This window comes from Numida meleagris, chromosome 4, assembly GCF_002078875.1.
Source record: "Numida meleagris isolate 19003 breed g44 Domestic line chromosome 4, NumMel1.0, whole genome shotgun sequence".
In the NCBI taxonomy this organism is placed as follows: Eukaryota; Metazoa; Chordata; class Aves; order Galliformes; family Numididae; genus Numida; species Numida meleagris.
In genome coordinates this window covers 12,555,814-12,576,090 of record NC_034412.1, presented here as the reverse complement: position 1 = coordinate 12,576,090, position 20,277 = coordinate 12,555,814, and the positions used below count along the sequence as shown (strand labels likewise).

Here is a 20,277-nt window from a genome sequence, read left to right as displayed (position 1 = left end):
TTTTTCTCCACACAAAAATCTTTACTTAGTATTTATCTGCTTCTCAGGTGAACACAAGTTCTTTTTGCTCATAAATTGATGATTTTTTCAGCTATTCTTGATCAACACCAGAAAACGACAGCTTGTTCACTTCTGAGAAGTAATGATTTTCACATTTATAACAGTAAATTATAAAATGCTTTTAAGTATTCCAATTACAGGGTAATTTTTCCCCTACTATAAAGGAAGAACATCTAGCTGGCTGAGCTTAAACATCACGCAAAGTAATTATGTGTTATAGTATTTTAAAACAATTTTTCACAGTTCTGAATAAACCATCAACAAAGCACAAACCAAACTAACAAAAATGCAGACAGACGAAGATTTTAAAGTTGCTTCTAATTTTTCCCCCACAAGCGTTTACAAGTTGACTGAAAAGACTGCAGAATTGGTTTCCATCAACAGCTGTAAACTAACAAAGAATTGTGACAAATAAATGTTGTAATTACTACAGTAGATAAAACATTTTAGTGAGTATTAGTATGTTGGCATGAATGAAAACTATCAAGTCAATTCTTTTTCCACACAACATAGATTTAGTTTTTCTTTACCCTTCTTTTAGATGTACTGGCTCACTCAGACCACTTGGTTCTTTACTTTCAGTAGAGGAAACATCATCTAGGAACTTAAAGAAAACACACAGGAAATTGATACTATGCAGCTACACAGAACAACCAAAAGCTACTTTGAAAATACATAAATACAGCTTCACTCAGTACAAACCAATTACTTTAACAGATTAGCTGAAGATACATTGGAGGGACTCAGAGCAATATAAGGAGAGATGCCCATAAAATACACCAAATTTCTATAATTACTTGCAGAACAGCAGATCTAATAGGACTTGTTTGAATTTATTTTTTATGTTTCCCCCCAAATTAAATTAGCTTATGATGTACAACTGTTATGTGTATTCTACTGCCATGCTTTTTTTTTTTTAAATATCTGAAATGCAATTAAAAAAATTGAACAATAACAAGCCCTTTAATAAGACTGATTAAACACATCAACTATAAGGAAATATATATAGTTGAAAGGTACCTTTTTGACAGATTCAGTGAATTTCTCTTCTTGAAATGTTTTAAAAAACTCGCACATAAATGTCTCCTTGAAACTTGACTAAAAGAAAAGGTATTTGGACATGAATAAGCTTTCACAGAATGTAGTCTATTAAATGAGAAGGAAATGTAGTAGCCTTACAAGTTTGCTTTTGGTCAAACTTCCCCAACTCCCCAAAGTCTGGATGGCTTTTGATATGAGCGTTAATGTTCTAGAAGTCTGTGCATCCTAAAATAAAGAAACAAAATTAAGTTACATATTCTTTCAAACAACTCCAGATAAAATTGATTTAAAAATGAATATGCAACACCAACTATTACATTATACAACATAGTACATCTGATGCCTTCATTACTTTTCTTCTCCCAAAGAAAAGGAATGCATGTGCTATGTTGTCCTCTAATAATAAATGACTGTTTTGAAATGTGATTTTTGACAGAGTACATGCATTTTTCAAGCTACTGCACACTGTTTAAAGTTACCACTAGAATTTAATACTAGTGCACGCAAAAATATTTTCCCATATGGAACATCTCAAATCCCTCAAATCCTCCAACTGTTAAAAATGTTTCTAAGCTATTCAAAACCAAACACAATAAGTTAGTGCTGCACAGACAGTATAAATACTCATAATACAACATGAACTTAAAACATTGTAAGGCTTTTGCCTCACTTACAGCCTCTCTACTTGAATTTTCAAGATAATAAAAGCAGCCATAGTGAGGGGCCTTGCTGTTGCCTTTAAGTTGTGTAATACAAGTAATAAATTCCCATAAGCTTTTTTACTCTAACAAACTGAATAACATCAAATTCATTCATTTGACAATAAGCAGATTGATATAAATTGATATAACCTAATAAAGATAATCTCTGAAATAAAAGGCTTCATACATATTTTGTATGTGCAAATAAAATGGTATTTCTCTTATTTCTATATCGCCATCCTTGATTTTTTCTGTTTGCTTTTTTTTTTTTTTAAATGTGCACCTACTTGGCAATCTGAATATTTCAAGCTTGACAACTCAGTGCAACTACTGGAGCCCTGAATAAGCATACAGATTGATTACAGACACTTCAATACCTCTGTTTAAGGCAACAAATGAAAATATTATTTTGCAAGTAAAAATGAGATCTGTTAACTTCCATGATGGCAGGAACTAATGCAGTTTGGCTATATGCCTTAAAAAACCCTCAGTCATCTTGCTGTTCCAATGAAGCAGCACTTCCACGTCACCTGAGAATGCCTTATGAAGACTGAGAAATTTGATGTTTATAGAACTGCAAACATCTTAGTTCCTCTAGTGAGGCATAAAACTGAAAACATCAACCCACAGACACACAGTGATTTTACTGCCCCAGTAACAGGCTCAGTGAAAGTAACTTTTGCCTTGCCAGATAAACAGATTTGACGGTTATGAATAAAACAGAACAAAGTTTCACAAAACTTACTGGATGGTGAGGTCGTAAATGAAAAGTATGAGGTGAGACTACGGCTACAGCAAAGAAACGAAGGAACACAAAGCTGCTCACTGCAGAATACTGTACATGAGGGTCATCTGCAGAGAAAAACCATGAAATGTAACATGCACTAAGCTCAGTAGGAAATAATGAGACAGTCAACATAAAACTCATCAAGATGATAACGTCAGAAAAGACATTTATATCTTAAAGTAGAACAGAAAAATCAATGAAGCGCATGAAATGAGAAATGTGATCATGGGAAAAAACATTCTACTTATAATGGAGGATTTATTTCCCTTACAAGTTCTGTTATCATAGAACTGGCTCATCAGCACGACAGTTAGGAACAATGAGATCATCTCAAGCACTTATAAATACACTGTGTTGATTAGATAAGGTTGCGTGCACGTTTAACCAAAAGAGAAAATACTGTAGCAGCTAGCTTTAACCACAAGGCCTGTGACATTATTTAAAATTAAGACTAATAATTTCATATACATTAACACCGAAAAACAAACGTAGTCAACACACATGAACCTCTCCAACTCCAATCCTGAGTTGCACAATGGTAGTATATAATTTTGAGGCTCCAAACACTTGAATGTTTTGGTTCTATTTAGTGAGTAATATAGTGGGAACGCATTCTTAATCTAATGACTACTTCAATCTGATCTCTCTGGGAAGTCATTTGTTTTGAAAGGATTGTCCTAGCCAGAGGAATTTACAACCCCAGTTCCAGAGAAATATGAATCAGAGGAAGTACACAGATCATAAAAATATATTCTTAATTTATAGCCTATTATATGACATTTTAGGTTTAAATTTACTGAAGTATCTGACTATTTCAGACTCAACACGTTATTCTTATATTAAAATCATTGTGAAAGAAAGTTTTTTAATACATGTCACATAATTATAAATACATATTTCATCTATCTTCCACAAAACCTTGACCTGTAAAGTAATAAAGCTTTAACTGGACCCATAAGAAGATCAGCTCTTCAAAATTGTAAGTATCTTGCAATTAAATCACTTCCTGCATTACTAGAAAAAAAAGCACAAGTATTTCATGCTTTTGTTGGTAGCTTCTTTTTTTGCTACCATATTGCAGTGTATCAGAGAATATGCACGGTATCAGAGAACACAGTTCTTGCTGGCTGACCACAAAGCTTACTACAGCATACAATCTGACCCAAAAACTAAACACCTGACTGGTAAGATAAGAAATTCAGAAGTCTTGGGAAAAGGCAAAAATTTTAACAATGCCCATAAGATAACTGCAGAAAATAAGCATTTCACTCTGAATATCATTTCCAAATTTATTATTACTTTTTTAAAAAGAACACTTACTTGGAAATCTTTTAGCAGCCAGATGCCTCAAAGAATAAAAAACATCACACATTAGGGTAGGGCAACTTATACTTGACCGCACAATTTCACGGAATACTTTGTCTACATAATAGCGTAGATTTTCCTGTAATTATGGAGAAAATGTTATTTTTCCATCAACTATGGCTTTTCCCTGAACACAAACAGAACTCTACAATTCTTCTTTCCAAACATCATTTCACTATTCAATCATTCCATTTTAGTACTGTGCAAATTTAAAAAGCTTAATCCCATATTAATATGGGATTACTAGAGTTAACAGATTTTTTAATGATACATCAAAACACATAAGCAGCATCTAGCAATATAAAACTACAGATCTCAAGACATTCTCATGATTTGACAACATAAAACAGCGTAGCAGAGTAACTCCCACGCATCCCTAGTGAATGTTAGATTAGTTTGTGGCAGCTACTTTGGACACAACAACCCTAGCCAACCCTACAGGCTTGGGGAGGAGTGGCTGGAAAGCTGCATGATGGAAAGGGACCTTGGTGTGCTGATGGGCAGTCGGCTGAATATGAGCCAGCAGTGTGCCCAGGTGGCCAAGAAGGCCAGTGGCATCCCGGCTTGTATCAGGAATGGTGTGGTGAGCAGGACTAGGGAAGTCATCTTGCTCCTGTACTCGGCATTGGTGAGACCTCACCTCGAGTACTATGTTCAGTTTGGGGTGCCTCAGTACAGAAAGGACATGGAGGTGCTGGAGCAGGTCCAGAGAAGGGCAACAAGGCTGGTGGAGGGCTTGGAGAATATATGCCCTATGAGGAGCGACTAAAGGAACTGGGGCTGTTTAGTCTGGGGAAGAGGAGGCTGAGGGGAAACCTCATTGCTCTCTTCAAATTCCTGAAAGGTGATTGCAGTGAGAGCGGGGTGGTCTCTTCTCAGTGGTGACAGGTGACAGGACAAGGGTAAATGGCCTCAAGTTGCACCAGGGGAGGTTTAGGTTGGATATCAGGGAGCCTGGGTTGAGTCACCTTCCCTGAATGTGTTTAAAAACTGTTTGGATGTGGTGCTCAGGGGCATGATTTAGTGGTGGGTAGGGTAGTAGTTAGGGTAGTATGGTTAGGTTGCAGTTGGACTTGATGATCTTCAAGGTGTTTTCCAACCTGAGCAATTCTATGATTCTGCTCTTGCTTTTAATATTATCCTCTAGTAACAGGCAAGCATCAAGCAAAATATCAATGAAAGCTAATTAGTACTGTTCTAATACATATGTCAGCAACTGAACGTATGAAACATTAGGAATCAAAGCACCCAATAAATTGCTGAAGAAGCATGTAATCCTCTAACTTTTCCTCACTGATCCATTTGGAAATTGCTTTAATCACGGATAAGAAAACAATTTTACCTTCATTTACATCAGAATCAGAGAAATACACTGCTACCTAAAGTAGATCAAGTTACTCAGTTCCAGATACACAGAGCTACTTTTTAAGATTTTTTTTTAAATTGGATTTTGAGATACCTTAAATTAGAAAAAACAGATTAAGAAACTCACCATATTAGTTTCTACATTATCACCTTCTCTTAATTTGATGGGATCTATTTCACAGGGTTTAGGGGACTCACATATCTGAAACAAACAACACTGTTAAGACTTCTGTTTTTCAGACAGAATGCATGGAAATACACCTTTTTAAAACTAGATTCTGTCCTAGAATTAGGGGTAGAATTTCAAATGGTTCTGAACATATTATGCAACAATTTTTGTGTCTGCGTTTTTGTATGGATCAATTGTACAAAGCATCACATGGGCAATTCTGCAAAGTGTTAGAGGCTGGATCAACTACCATTGACTACTGTCAAGCACGTACAACAGAACTAAAAAAAAACAAGTCCTACTAAACATAACCCATTATTGCTCAATTAAATTTTCCTCTGGAGTTCCTTCACCTGAGTGATTACAGTCACTCTGCAAACTATAGGAATGTCTATCAAAGAGACCAGATACTCCAGCAGACAGTCTTGCAAATGGGTTCAGTACAATAACCTACCTCATCAATAACTGGTTTCAAAGTGACCTTTAGGTAGTGTTTTCCCACTATTTTCATCATTTCATCTACACAGCGAGTTGCTAATGAGTTCCCTCTGAAGATTGTGTTTGCTTCTCTGTAAGAAAACAATGAATTTGGAAAAAAATGAACTCAGGTACAACGATCTGTGCAATATTTTATCCTGCTACTAAGTGCTTAAAAACATTTTATCATATATTTCAGTCAGGCATTTCAGAACCTAGGTATCGAGCTCATAATGGCACCCAATGAACAGAAAGGGAATAAATAACAGTATTATAGCTACTAGCAAAACCAGGAACAAACAAGAAGGGCTAGGAAAAGCCTGGGAAATTTTAGTCAAAGGAAGTTATAATTCAGTGCTGAATGAGAAAAGAACAACTGGAGAAAATTCCCAAAATAATGAAGACTTATACCTGACTGATATACTATTATTCTTCTGGTGCTGCTGGTTAGGAAATTTAAAGCAGAACTGACAAATTCAATCAAAACACACTTCATTTAAGATTGCATTACAGCTGTGCATTACAGCTATTGAAAAGCCAGTTGTGCACAATAAACCTTTCTAATCTAATGAATTTAGTATAATCTCCATTTGTTACAGTTAAAAATATAACAAAGGAACATGTGTACCAAAATGCAGTGTAAAAATTTATTTTCCACGAGTCACCTCTTTCAACACAGTTGAACTGTTTTATCTTAAATTAAACCTTGCATAAGTCAGCTTTGAAAGGAACCATGCTGTGGTGATAAAATGCCCTTTGTGTCTACACAGGACATAACTCAGTACCTCAGAAGCCACTGCTCAGGTCTAATTCATTTATCTTCTAATCACAGAGCAAGCATTAAAGGTTTTACATGTGATAATTAGATCCGACGTGCTTATTTATCAATGTTGTATCATGCAGTCCTGTAGAAATAACTTTATAAGGAATGAAATAACTTAACGTGGAATACATACTGAGTGTCCTTCAGATCTAGTTCTGCCACTGCAGCAACAAATGGAACTAGCTTATGGTGGTGTAGTAGCAAGCGTACAAGAGGCAGAACAGCATCGTACTTGTCTCGACAAACTTCACATAATATATAGGCAGCAGATGCTGAAATTGGCTATGGAAAAGCAGAATAAAAAAATAGTGAGTGAAGCAGTTAAGTGCTCTGCTTAGACATGGCAAAGTACAGACTGAGTCAAATCGAGCTAGATTACAGATGCAGCTTCTAAACAGAAAGTTTCAACATCCGCTATGGTAATTACAAGTTTCCATTCTCCTGAAATATTTAATTCAAAATTGATATTAGCTGCTCTGTACTTAACATTTAAGAATGAAGTTCACCTTTCCTACTCTCCCACAAAGATAAGAATATGGCTTTGTCACAAAGTCAAGAAACAGGCAGTAAGCAGCTGCACGACTACAACACCATACATCTTTACCTTCCTTTTCCTCTCCTAATACTTCACCAATACTGAAATGAAAAAAATGATATATCAAGACCAAGGAATATAAAGCCTACTAAATGTAATTTAATTTCTGGCTCATAATTCTATGCTATCTACTGCACTAGACTCTTTGTCACCTTGTCCGAGTGAAAAATCCAGTTATGCTTATTAACATATTGGGCGAGATGGAAGTAATTCAGAAGAGGTGGAATTAGACATCAGTTCTAAAGCAGACCATTTTTAGCAAGGGTGATTATCCACCCCTTATGTGCCAATAATGAATCCATGTCCATGGAAAACCTCTAAATGCAGGGGCCGATAACAGCCAGTGGGAGAAGACGATGTTGAAAAGAACAACCAATAAGTAAGAACTACTTCATCACTTCTAGTCACACAGCACTGGTTACTTCACTGTCTTTGCTGGTTCTCTTAAAATAGAAAATTAATGTTGGTACTTTGGAACACAACAAAATGTCCTACAAGATGCTTAGTGAGTTCTGACAAAAGTATTGCAAAGGAATAAAGAAACTCTCCAGCTTTGCGTATTTCCACAGGTGGTTTCATACAGGACTGCATAATCCATTTCAAGTCTTGATTTGAAAAGTAATTTTCAAACGAAGTACCTGAACATCTGATGATTTTAGCAGCAAGTTTCTTAGAGACGCATAGTATTCAGACGGAAGTACACAGTCTTCGGTATAACAAATATTTAATCTAAGCGACCCCAAATCATCAGTTTTAGAAGATTTGTTACCATTTTCTCTTGGTTGAAGTAAGTACCTGAAAAAAATAGGGTAATTCTAAAGTTTGTCAAACTGATGAAATTTAAATCTCAACATTTTTAGAATAAAGCAAAATCTCTCACACTACTATTTCAGTAATACAAGAACCCAGTCTGACAATTGGCAATAAAACTCACAGTAAGAAAACCTGAGACAAAAGAAAAAGAAAGAGCAGTATTTGATGTATTTTGAGCACATAATAGAACATACGCTACTTTTCTCATATCTTCCCAAACAACAGAATAGGGTATATTTCCTGTACCTCAACTAGGATAACAGGAATAGTTAGAAGTGATGCTGGACCATCTTATTTTACATCTATATTTAGAGTCTTAGACCTTGGAGATTGAACAGCTATCAAGCTGTTCAGAAGTATCAAGAATTTAAAATGTCTAGACTGAAACCAGTCAAAATACATAATAGTCTCCATTGCTGAGAAAAGAGATTAAAGGTGTAAAAGGTTTGGGTTGTGTTTCAATGCTCTTTATGCACTGTTTTCCTACTCTAGATACATTTAAATCTATTTTCCATTGACTGCTGCTGTAGTTAAATTTCATTCCAACAGGAAATGCAGTCCTACAAAAAAATTTAACAGCTTATGGCATCATCGTATAATTTCAACATTTGGGCTGACCAACTGGCGTTATATCTTCAATTAGTATTTTACAATCACTTATATTTGTACTTATACAATCAGGAAACTGAACTTTCTTTCTTCCTAATGATTAGATGCACTGCCATGAAGGCATGTTAATACAACGCACAACTGATTTACAATGCGTGCCTCTACTTGACAGCATGGTTCAGGCTTACTTTTCCAATGCTTACTGCTTTATATCCTGTAGTCCCATTGCATATCAATACATTTCATGTAAACCAGTAATAGAAAACAAAAAAGAAACTATTTTAAATCACAGAATGGTGTTTATAAGCAGGTTATAACTGGATTAGGAGGATCTTCACATGCAAAGTACACATACAAAGTGTATTAGCAGACAGAAGGCCCTCTATACTTTGAGTCAAGTGCGCATGAGCCATGTCCAATTCAAAAAGATATATGAACACACTATGTAGTAGTAAGTCCATGCTAACGTAACCTTTCACTTGGTATGTTTTCAAACGAGCCATGTCATTATGTTAATATTGTGATACGGCTTTTGATCAGCTCAGAGTGCTGGACAAAAAAGACCAAATCTGCAGTAAACCAAGTAAAAAATTGAAAATACTGACACAAACATTTATTACATTTAGGAACATACTCAAATGCTAAGATTAAAACTCAGAGTTCAACTATGACATATCTAAGATCTGGATGCTGTCTGACTTTTCATCAGCCATTCCAGAAGGCTAACAAATTTAATTACAAGTGATGCAGTTCTGAGAAGTTCCATGTTTCCTGGTTGATCTGAAAATTATCTACAGATCACTACAATTCAGAAAGCTGACAGACAGCTATGCTCAGTCTTCCTTTTCTTCTCTGCATTTTCCACTCAAATACATTAAGTATTTAGCGAGAGTAGATAGATCGGCAAAATGGAAGAGGTACATTAACTCTCTGGTAAGGTTAATATATTCAGAAAGAAAATGCTCCAGAAAGATTTTATACTTTGTACCTTCCATGTACAAAATTCTAAGCTTATTCAGATGAACTAGACTACTACAATTCAAGCAGGATAACGTACCCAAAGGAAAAATTAGAATAAAACATCCTTTGCAAGGGGAGATAGGCATCATAGAATGAAATTAACTTCTGAGCCATTACGAGGTGCTGGAACGGGCTGCCCCAGAGAAGTTGTGGACGCCCCATCCCTGGAGGTGCTCAAGGCCAGGTTGCATGGGGCCCTGGGAAGCCTGGTCTAGTATTAGATATGGAGGTTGGCAGCCCTGCCTGTGGCAGGGGGGTTGGAGCTTGATGATCCTTGAGGTCCCTTCCAACCCAAGCCACTCTATGATTTTGAGATTCTATTTCTCACCATGCTTGAAAAGAATCATTTCTTAACACCTTCACAGGAACTTTGATTTCTCCTAGGAAGACATCTTGTACCAAATTTCCATTGTTCCATAGGTCCACCCTGAAAATAATGACAGGACTTATTTGTTTTTTCTCTCCAGAGAAATACAAATCTTCAGTTAACAGCAACTGCCTTACAGCACTAATCCGCATGCACACAGGCAGGAAATGTTAGAAATGTCACTCAATTCTATTTAAAGCAAGAGGAATCAAACAAGTGGCTTATAAATCCATAAACAATAAACAAACAGTGAAAGTTAGACTTGCAAACCTCACATCAGGAAAAAAAAAATAGTGCTATAGGCAACATGTATGTATTCTGAGCAGTCCCCACCCCCAAAACTGTTTCTTCTCAAATAATTCAAGTGAACATTTTAACTGATAGATTTACATATCCCTATCCAATTGCTACAACTGGGCGCACTGCAATGCCACACCAACACATGCGCATGTTTTTCCAAAGAGCAGCATGTATGTTTACAATCTTAAAAAGGAATCACAGACTCCAGACATGCACATTGGGTTGGTTTCTTTTTTGTTTTTTGTTTTTTTTTTTCTATTACGTCTTACCTCGCTGACATTTCTGACAGACAGCAGATGTTAAGAAGAACAAAACAATTAATACTAGATTTGTTGGGGCATGTCTTTTTCTAAATATATTTGCATCTATAATTATACACACAATATGAATTAAGATATTCACGAAGCTAATAATGCACAACCTTAGTTCTACAATGGTTAAAACTAACCACTAAATTCTTCTGATGTCTTAGGAAACTTACACTAGCCTTGAAGACTTTATCATTCAGTAAATCTAGTGCATGTACATGCATGAGTAAGATCAAGAAAAGAAGTTGAGCCCAGGGGCTTTCAACTGCTCTAACGACAGGGAGAAAGTACAGATTGACTTGCTCTAAGGATAAAGAAGCAGAAAAAAAAGAGTATACTTCAAACTATTCTTTACATTTGCAAGGAAAAAGTGAAACAAATATTTCTCTAAGAAGCAATGTGAAACCTTAAGAAGTACTTAAGAGGCTTTTCTCTATTTTATTTTATTTTTTTTAAAGACAGCTAACTGCACTTGAAACCATAAGCGAACATCAGGTATGCTGTTATTGTCCAGTACAAGTTCTGTAACCAGTATTCTGCCCAAACCAGTACGTATCAACAGGAGATCCTCTTTATACCTCTTTCCTGTGTCTGTGGGTAAAGAAGTTGAGGCCACTAGATACACTATAACTACGTAAGAAAAAAAACAAAATCAAAAAACACAGGCAAAGCCCCAAATGAAAATCCAAACTCCCTAATATTCAGTAATCAACACAGAAAATTACTTAAATTTTGTAGTGTGTTAAAAGCATTTTTAAGTGCAAATCTGACCAGTAATTCTCTACAGCTACACTACAGTAAAATAGTTTTTATTATCTCAAATTACATTATTTTATTGTAGTAATAACTACTGAACATACCTGACTTCCAGTTTCTCAATATCTTCTTCTTCCACTTGAAACTGGGACTTCTTGGTGTAACTGCTGGACCTTGTTACCTGCAAGTAAAATCCTCCCATTAACGTACTTTTCACTATTCTATGATAGAAGTAAAAAAAAACAGCAAAGCTTGAGTCTAACAGTAGTAAATATTTACTACTCGCTTTAAAAAAAAAAGTTCAGTTCACCAAACAAGTTGCTTTTGAACAGAAAGGGAAATAAAGGAACAAGAAAAGTTTGTGGTGCAGTCTGATGTGAGCTAGCTGAGATCTAGGAGAATTACAGCATTGATCTACTAGAAAAAAACAAGAAGGAAGTACGACATAAAACCGGCAAGAATCTCATTGGCTTCATCACAAGCCAGAAGAAAGTACTGCACTAAGTTAAAACATTTAAGGAAACAAATCCGCTTTTCTTGCCCTAGTTACCATCCTCTTATTTTTATTGTCTTCTCATTTCTGGACTGATGGATGGCATTCTCATTTTAACTCCACTAAATTGTAAGTCATAATGCTATTGGCGTGCTTTTTGATCATAGTTTTAACCAAGTATCTTACTTCTAAAGAAATGATGCTCAGCATCTTAAGCAAGTCAAGTAAAACACATGCAATACATGTCACTCTATACATAAGCAGGGAACAATTTCTTAGTGAAGGCATATGGCAGGATTAGAATCTATATAAACACAGTAAGTTATACTACACTTGAGGCACAAGTTCTACTACTTTTAACAGTCAAATGAGTAGTACTACATCCTTACATGCAAATGTAGTATTTCATTACAGATAAAAACCTTAAGCAAATTTAGCTTATGCAGGGCAACTCAAGTGGAACTGAAATCAAGTTCTAAATAAATTAACAAGTTCTTTTAATTAAATCATGAAATATGCCTTTTGGGTATAATCACTACATTATCTTATTAAGGAAATAAGATGTTTACTGATTGTTTTTGTTTTTTAAATGCTTTCAAGAGCACTGAGCCTAAGTTGAATTCCACAAGTTCTTATGGAACTCTGATGGCAACGAACGCTATATAAATTTACTAAAAGACAATAAGTTACTTCACACATGCTTATAAGGAGAACACTATTGTCTGGCAGTCCCAAGCAACTTAAGTATGCCATTCACTTATATCTGAGGGGCTAATAAAGGCCCCTTCATTTGCTTGAACAGAGCTTTCTGCATTCAGTACCGCTACACAGCTTCCTTAAAAATATTGGAAGTATTGCATAAAATAGACAGACAGAACACCACACAAAAAGTTACCTCAAAATAAAACGTTTCATTAAACTGTGGATTGCTTGTTTTCTTCTTCACTTTCGTCTTCTTTTGGTCGTTCCTGTTCCAATGTGGTAAATTTTTTTTTTTAAACTAGAGACAACTTAAGCACACAATTATAAAGTTATTCTATTGTCAAGAAGAGCCTGTGCATTTAGGTTTAAACAGGCTTTTTTTTTTTTTGTCATTTTAGAGATCACTTTGGTTAATGAAGAAATTCTTAATTTATCTTCACCATATAATCCACGAAGTTAAATCCAAGCACTTACATTTAACCATGTACCTGTTCAGCCCAAGTAAGTATCTCATTTCACAACTACACCTTGCACAAATCAAGTACAATATACCAACAATTCCTTAAGCATTTCAAACTTAAATTGGAAGACAGTTTCTTCACCACTGCCTGCAAGTTGTGAGCACAGTTTTCCTGGTCTTGTTCAACTGCCAAGTTTTGGTTTTCCCCCCACAACTTCTTTATAGATAGAGGCTTACACAAAGCCACTGAGTATTTTCACCGGAAGAAATCTCTGTTAACGCTGGATACTAAGTAGTGTCAGAATAAATAAAACAAATACTCCCCACTCTCTTCTGGTTTATACAAGTAAAACAAATTTTTTTATTTTACATGCTTATAAGAGAACGAAGTCTTATTTAGCTAGCAACAGACTATGATACTGTAAAATTGGTGTATAAAAGATACAAATACAAAATGTGGGTGAAGAAAAACAGAGAACAGAGAGGAGAAATCATCTCCTAGCCACCAATCAACCATTTTCAGGAGGCACTACCCATATAAATATTCTGCTCATGGTATGTGAGTCACATGCATGAGACCGGAAAATCTTAACTTTCCAAGTCCTGTCAGATTTGCACATATATTCCCATACCAACAGAATAAATACTGTGTGAGTTCAGTCTGCACCACAAGATTCAAGCAGGAAACATTTGTCAGTTTACTTTCTTTGACAGTCAACAACATTCTTCTTAAGTATAATGGCTGAATCTCACTAGTTCTCTTAACCAATATGAAACAAAAAAAAAGTAAAAATAAAAAAATAACACCTACAATTTTTTTTCCATCCTTTACCAAGAAGGAAAAACCATCCCATTCAATCACTTAAATCTTACTCAGCGACACTTCTTCAAAAGTATTTAACACACACAAGCTTAACATTAGAGGTCTGACACTGTGCTTACGCTGACAACTCCCCTGCGCCACAAAGTATGGGTGAACTTAGGCCTGAGGCTGCAGGAAAGAAACAGCTGAGACCTAGCTCATGTCAAATGTTACCGGAACTCGTGGATAGTGAATACATTATAGGAGATTTTCATAAATGAAAAACCCCAACATCTATTCTGGATTATTTATTCGAGAAATAGGAGATAAGCTGAATACTTAGAAAAAGGCATCCTGAAGGCACTGGTTTCACCAGAACCTCTATTTTCTTGCTCTCTCCCAATTCCTAAGTATTTACTGCAAAGAAATTCACAAATTAAGAAAAAGAAGAAAGAGAAGGTGAGTAGGCAACTAGCTATATTCAGGAGCTTAACTAAAACTAACAGACAGTACAGTACAGATATCAAGAGTTTGGTCCAGAAGCTGAGAGGTATGAAGAAACTGAGTGACAAGTGGTTCTTGGCTTGTGTTGGTCATTCACAGAGATCAATTATCTTTATAATTTTTGAAGCACGGTTGGGAAGGGAAAAATATAGCAACAGTGGAAAATACAATGTACATAGAAAGCAATAAGGCTTTTCTGAAACAAGTCATCTCATTTAAAAATCTATATATTCAACAGTTTTTGCTTAAAACCCATTACTTTCTTTTCAGTTTAAGACCACAACATTTTATTTTTATAATGAAACATTACCTGGAAGGACCCACAAGAGAGACAGTTGCATAAGGGTCACAATTCTGTCCGTTTATAAGAGGCAACCCATGGCACTCCTTTATGCTAAAATGAGAAGGCAATCAGAATCAGAAGATCAATTTATTTGGGTTAAAAAATATAATGCAAGAAATCCTTTTTAAAAACATTTTTCAAGTTCTGCCATATTATACAGCATATGCTTCAAAGTAGATTCTAAGTACAGATTTCTGGGTGATAATAAAAGGTAGTAATACTCAAGTATACAGTCAGACTTCAGGAGCTCTCTGTGGACAAGATTCTTGGAATTTCTTCCAAAAAAAAAGCAAGCAACACTCCAGCATCACACGTGCATGGCAAAATTCCAAGTATAATGATACCCCCATGTTAGGGGAAACCGCAGACTTCATTAGTTTTTAAATTTTTATTTCTCAGGGCCCACAAATGCTATTGGCCTCATCCATTATGGAAGCAACTACATACGTAAGGCATTAAAATGGATTTCACTGTTTTGTTTCTGCTTAATTAAGTTCTGAGTTGAATAAGTTCAGAAGTGCAGTCATGTCTTAAAGCACTATTTAAAACTAACATCCAAAACTATTAGAGTGATAGTCCGAGCACATCTTGGTTTCATCCATACTATCCAGCCACAGGAGGAAAAACAGTTTACCTCTGAAATTATACTTGAAAAATTTCCAAACACTTTTCACAACAGCAGATGATCAGGGCTAAACTGCCCTTTTAAAAAGGCTGTTTTCTTCCATTAATGCATATAACACGCTGATGATTAAGAGGTAAAAAGGTGCACTGTCCATCACTCGTGATACAAAAGGACAGGGTGATTATCAAGTTATGTTTTCTGGATCAGGTTTGCAACCTTTCTTAATCACCACGGAAGCAACAAGAGTAGCAGGAGAGCTGTGTCTGCAAGCCAGTGTAGTACACCTTCAAATGCTGCCCAAATATGAGTATTAACTATAAACAGCTGAAACAACAGAAGTAAAGCAAAACAGTTTGAAAACTTGGAGCAAAAACTTTCCAGCAAAACAATGCTGCCACACACATTTTGGTATTTACAAGTCCAGAAACGAAACATTCAGCAGGTTACAAAATTTCATAAGCAATTAAGACAGACAAGATCTGAATGTCACATTCCTCCTCGATCTGGTCTTTTAAATAATCTTTTTTAAAGTAATGTATGGCTGGAATTTAATCATATTGATGCAAATAAGTTTTAGTTGCATAATTAGCCAGCTTAAGAAAAACTCAAGATCCACATTGTTTACAAAGAAAATAAACTTTTCTGCTCTAAATTCGTGTAGATAAGAGAATACATATTCTAAATACTATAACGTGGAGTTTTAGGTTACACAGTAGTTTGTAACACAACCAAAAGCACATAAAGTTTAAGGAAACTGCAGTAGTTAAATGCAGTTAAGTAAATGCCTCCTGTATGTAGAAAAATGATGTCAGAAGACCAGCAAGAGTTCTAAACTCAAACACTCACAAGCTGGGAAGTAACAGATACTGACGCTCCTGTGCTGCCTAAAAACTCCACCCTCTTGGACCACGCACTATTACAAACCAGTGGCTATTTTCCTCCCAAAAGTCCCTTTGTCTTGGCCAGTTCAGGGAACATCTAGTGCTGAGCCACCACACAATCATTTGTTATTTTTCCTCCAGTTCATAAGCACGCGGCCTTCAGCATTTCAGTAATTTTTGAATCACAATGAACGCTACAGTGATTACAAGCCCACTATTTAAAGGGGTTCCTGAAACATCCAGTTGTTTCATAAGCATTAACTGATTCCTCCTCCAACACATACATGACATAGAAGAGTGGTGACAAAATTAAACTGTCTAGACTTCAGTAGTTTGAGGTAGCTGGAGGACGGCTAAGACTTGATCTTTCCAACTATTAGGCATTTTGTAACACTAAGCAAATTCTATTTGTTTAGTGCAAGTTCCAAATGGTAAGTCAGCCTCAGCTGACTCTCAGAGGAAACTCACAACAGGTGGATCAAGTCAAAGTGGATAGAATTCAACTATTCCAACAAAATTTCTCTTCATGCAGCCTGGTGTTCAAATTCCTGGATTTCTGTAGCAAACAGACACGAGCAGATACAGAAAGCAGATTTCACTACGTACAAAGTTCCTAACTCCTTTCCTGATCCCTGTATGACCTGCACCTGGATTTCCAGCAAGCAGACAAACATTCTCCTGGCAACTACACAACCCCACAACAGAACTAGAATCTCCAGATTCATCATCCAGATCTGTCCCTTCAAGATAATTTCATACTGCAGTCAGTTTCTCTGCGCAGGCAAGCAGTTCCAGCCTTCCCTTTCCTCCTCCTGCCCAAGTCCCAGCTGCACTGCAAGCTATAGCTTAGAATGCCTGCCCTGAACACCTCAAAAAAAAAAAAAAAAAGTACCACCACCCCAGTCCCACTAACAACACCCAGTACTCTCAACCTCTCCTCTTCCAACCCAGCAAGCTCAGAATTTGTTCCAAACTTGCATGACCTCTTCTACTTCCAGCTGTCAGCCTAAGCTAGCCCTTCATGACCATCCCTTCCCTTGGGGTGCCCAGAGCCTGCTACAGGCACTTCGACTCACAGTACAGCTAAGTCATCCCCACTGCACAGAGATGGAGGATCCCTTCTCTTCTGCTCCTGCCTTGCACCAATCACCAACGATAAGTTTGTTTACTAATGTTACAGAAAGCTATTCAGGTTTTGAGCCAGTTTTCAGTCAGATTAGCAACCTGAATTAACCTAGACATTCAAAAGATCTCTCCAGCTCCAAAGGCAGTGAAAGGCAAGTAGCTATTACAGGTAGGAAGCCATCAACTCAGCAGTATCACACTGGTTTCTTACTCCCTAGGGGCTGAATATTGAAGATGTTTTTAAGGTCCTAAACTGGAGGTGTCTACAGCAAAGATGCTAAAAAAAAATTTTTTTAAAGATGTTTGGAGTGGTTCAGTTAGAGTAGGCTTACAGAAAGGTGCAATTCTCCCCCACCCCGAGTTTAGCAGCGAGCAGATCTCATGCTAGCTCTCCCTCAACAACCAGATACCAACACGTTAGAACTGCAGCCCTATAGGACAGAAAAAGAAGCCTCTGACCAATTGAGTAGGAAAATAACAGCAAATACACATTCCTATTCTAATAACCCTAATAAAACTATTTCCAGCATAGGGCAAACATTTACCTTTGACAAATGCTTTTGTCCATCTAAGCTGGCACCACCTATTGTCATTTGAATGGCAGGAAACCTTTGAGCTTGAAGTAGACAGGAACATAAAAACCTTTCATTTTGTCTTTTAACCTACTACTTCGTTACATAAAATCTAAGAAATAGGTAACAGTGACGGATCAGTTACAGTATACTGTGGAGAGCTTTGTGTTTACATTAATTTTTGCTTCATATCTCAGTAATTTGGTATGTAAGAGCAGTTTTAATAAAGGAAATAAGAACCTTTTAGATACAAATGCACAAATACTCAGCTCTTAAGATTGAAATAAGTCTTTGAAAAGAACCAGCCCTCAACAAAACCCTTCAATAATGACAGAGGAACTCTGTACCCCCACCTTTCAAGCCAACCAAAGCCCTCCAAGTGCAGAAGCTGACTAGCTGCAACCATTAGGGTTTGTACATTTCAAAAAAATTGTTATGATCTCTACAGAGAGCGGCTATTACATTAACAGGACAATAATGAACTGACATATCAATTTAAGATACATTTATAAATCAATTATACAGTATTGTAAGCGCCAGAAAAGGCAATATTTCCATAAGCTACTTCTGCCTTTCAGTTACATTAGCATTGTAAACATGAAACTGTTTCTTTTAGAGTTAAAAGTCAGGCTGAACATGCAAAAGGCAAACATCACCGCCCAACAGCCTAATTTGGCAAGAAAACAAAACCATTCAGGTACCATCCGTTTCAGCAGGAGCAAATACGCAAACAATGGTCACACAAACTTGGCTGTTCCCCCCCGCCCCCCCCCCCCCCCCAGACTTCCAGAAAGAGGAGGTGCAAATGTATTTTTGACATGTGCTACTATGCATGCCACTGCGGTTTTGAAAAAAGAGCGCTCACTGAGTCAGCAGTTAATCTACTGCATTATCTTTTTCCCCTCCTCATTCACACACTCAAAAAGGAAACAACTAGTGACTTACACAAAACAAACTTTTAATGCAGAAATGTAATGTAGGTGTATTCGCATGAAATTTAACAGAAAGTTTCCAGTTAATACAAAAATATGTAAGTTTAGGGTTTAGCCCACTGTAATTAGTCCCTAACACAGCCTTTCATCAGATTAACTTGCTGCTTTTATTTCAGCAGAGGGGTAAGTACTAAACTGATATAATTTCAATTCTTAATTTCACTTTATCTAGAGAAAGATATATTTCAATGTTTTGTTTCTAGAACAATTCCACAACCTGAAAGCCCCAGCTGGCTCCTGAAGCTCCTACTCTCAGAAAACTGGCCACAGTATTTACGTATTTTCTTTCTCTGATGTCAAATATTACCAAGTCAGACACTTGTGTATCTTGCACAAGACTGCTTTATGTCTACTTGAACAAAAGCAGCAAACTTGCTTGTTTTAAGGATTTTTTTTTTTAGGCTTTACTATACACACTAGCATAAGAAATCAAGCTTTTTTCCTTCCTGTATTAGCTGTAAGAGGTTAACGACTTCAGAAGCTCTTGTCATTATTCTTAACTTGTAAAAACTGCTTCCTACTGAAGACACTGTCTAAACCAAACTTAATGTAAATGACTCAGGAAACCAGCAAAAACACTTCTACAAACATTTCTACAGAAGGAAGACAATTCACCTCCTAGTCAGGTCTAATCCAATCACTTGGGTTCAGCCACAAAAGGATGACTAGTGGAACCCAGATAATAATCAGAACCACGGTCCTTTATTACTTCTTCTTGTCTGTGTGCTTAACATGACCTTAAAGAAAGCTTAATGTGGGCTTAATTATTTTCCATCTTTGCAGACCTGGACTCTCAGGGAATAATACATGGTGGAAATGCACTAGGAACATTTCTATGCACAGAAGGCAGCCCAGATATTTAGAGTTCTCTTATTTAATAAGAAAATGTAACCAGTGAGGGTTTAAAAGCCTCCCTATGTTATTCAACATCCAAACTGAAGGTCTCTCAGTAAAGAAAAACATGGTTTTAAAAGGCACGTAGTATAGCCCATACCTTAAGAACTACCTTTCCCGCTATTTTTTTTTCTCTTGGGCCAACACTTGTTCGAGATTTGGACAGACCAAAAAAGGTAGGGACAGAAATAGACACGACTTTTTTTTTTTTTTTTAAACTTAATGAAAACCCTGCTATTTGCTATTTTACAGCTTTGTTAAAGGAGTATAATACAATAACTTCTCAGGGCCTGGTGACTAACAAACATAACAAATGTATCACTAACTA

The 20,277-nt window shown here is 36.4% G+C and overlaps 1 protein-coding gene across 1 annotated transcript in view; it reads right to left on the bottom strand.

The window, feature by feature from the left end:
• The window catches only part of RASA2 (RAS p21 protein activator 2), a 46,089-nt gene that overhangs the window by 7,544 nt on the left and 18,268 nt on the right, over positions 1-20,277 (bottom strand). The window contains exons 6-18 of the mRNA XM_021395027.1: positions 14,828-14,911; positions 12,945-13,017; positions 11,661-11,737; positions 10,154-10,252; positions 8,022-8,178; positions 6,922-7,070; positions 5,943-6,057; positions 5,447-5,521; positions 3,910-4,033; positions 2,548-2,654; positions 1,240-1,326; positions 1,081-1,158; positions 591-664 (exon numbers count right to left, since the gene is read on the bottom strand). Coding sequence (XP_021250702.1) covers positions 591-664; positions 1,081-1,158; positions 1,240-1,326; positions 2,548-2,654; positions 3,910-4,033; positions 5,447-5,521; positions 5,943-6,057; positions 6,922-7,070; positions 8,022-8,178; positions 10,154-10,252; positions 11,661-11,737; positions 12,945-13,017; positions 14,828-14,911 — 1,299 coding nt within the window. The remainder of the gene's footprint in view (positions 1-590; positions 665-1,080; positions 1,159-1,239; positions 1,327-2,547; positions 2,655-3,909; positions 4,034-5,446; positions 5,522-5,942; positions 6,058-6,921; positions 7,071-8,021; positions 8,179-10,153; positions 10,253-11,660; positions 11,738-12,944; positions 13,018-14,827; positions 14,912-20,277) is intronic.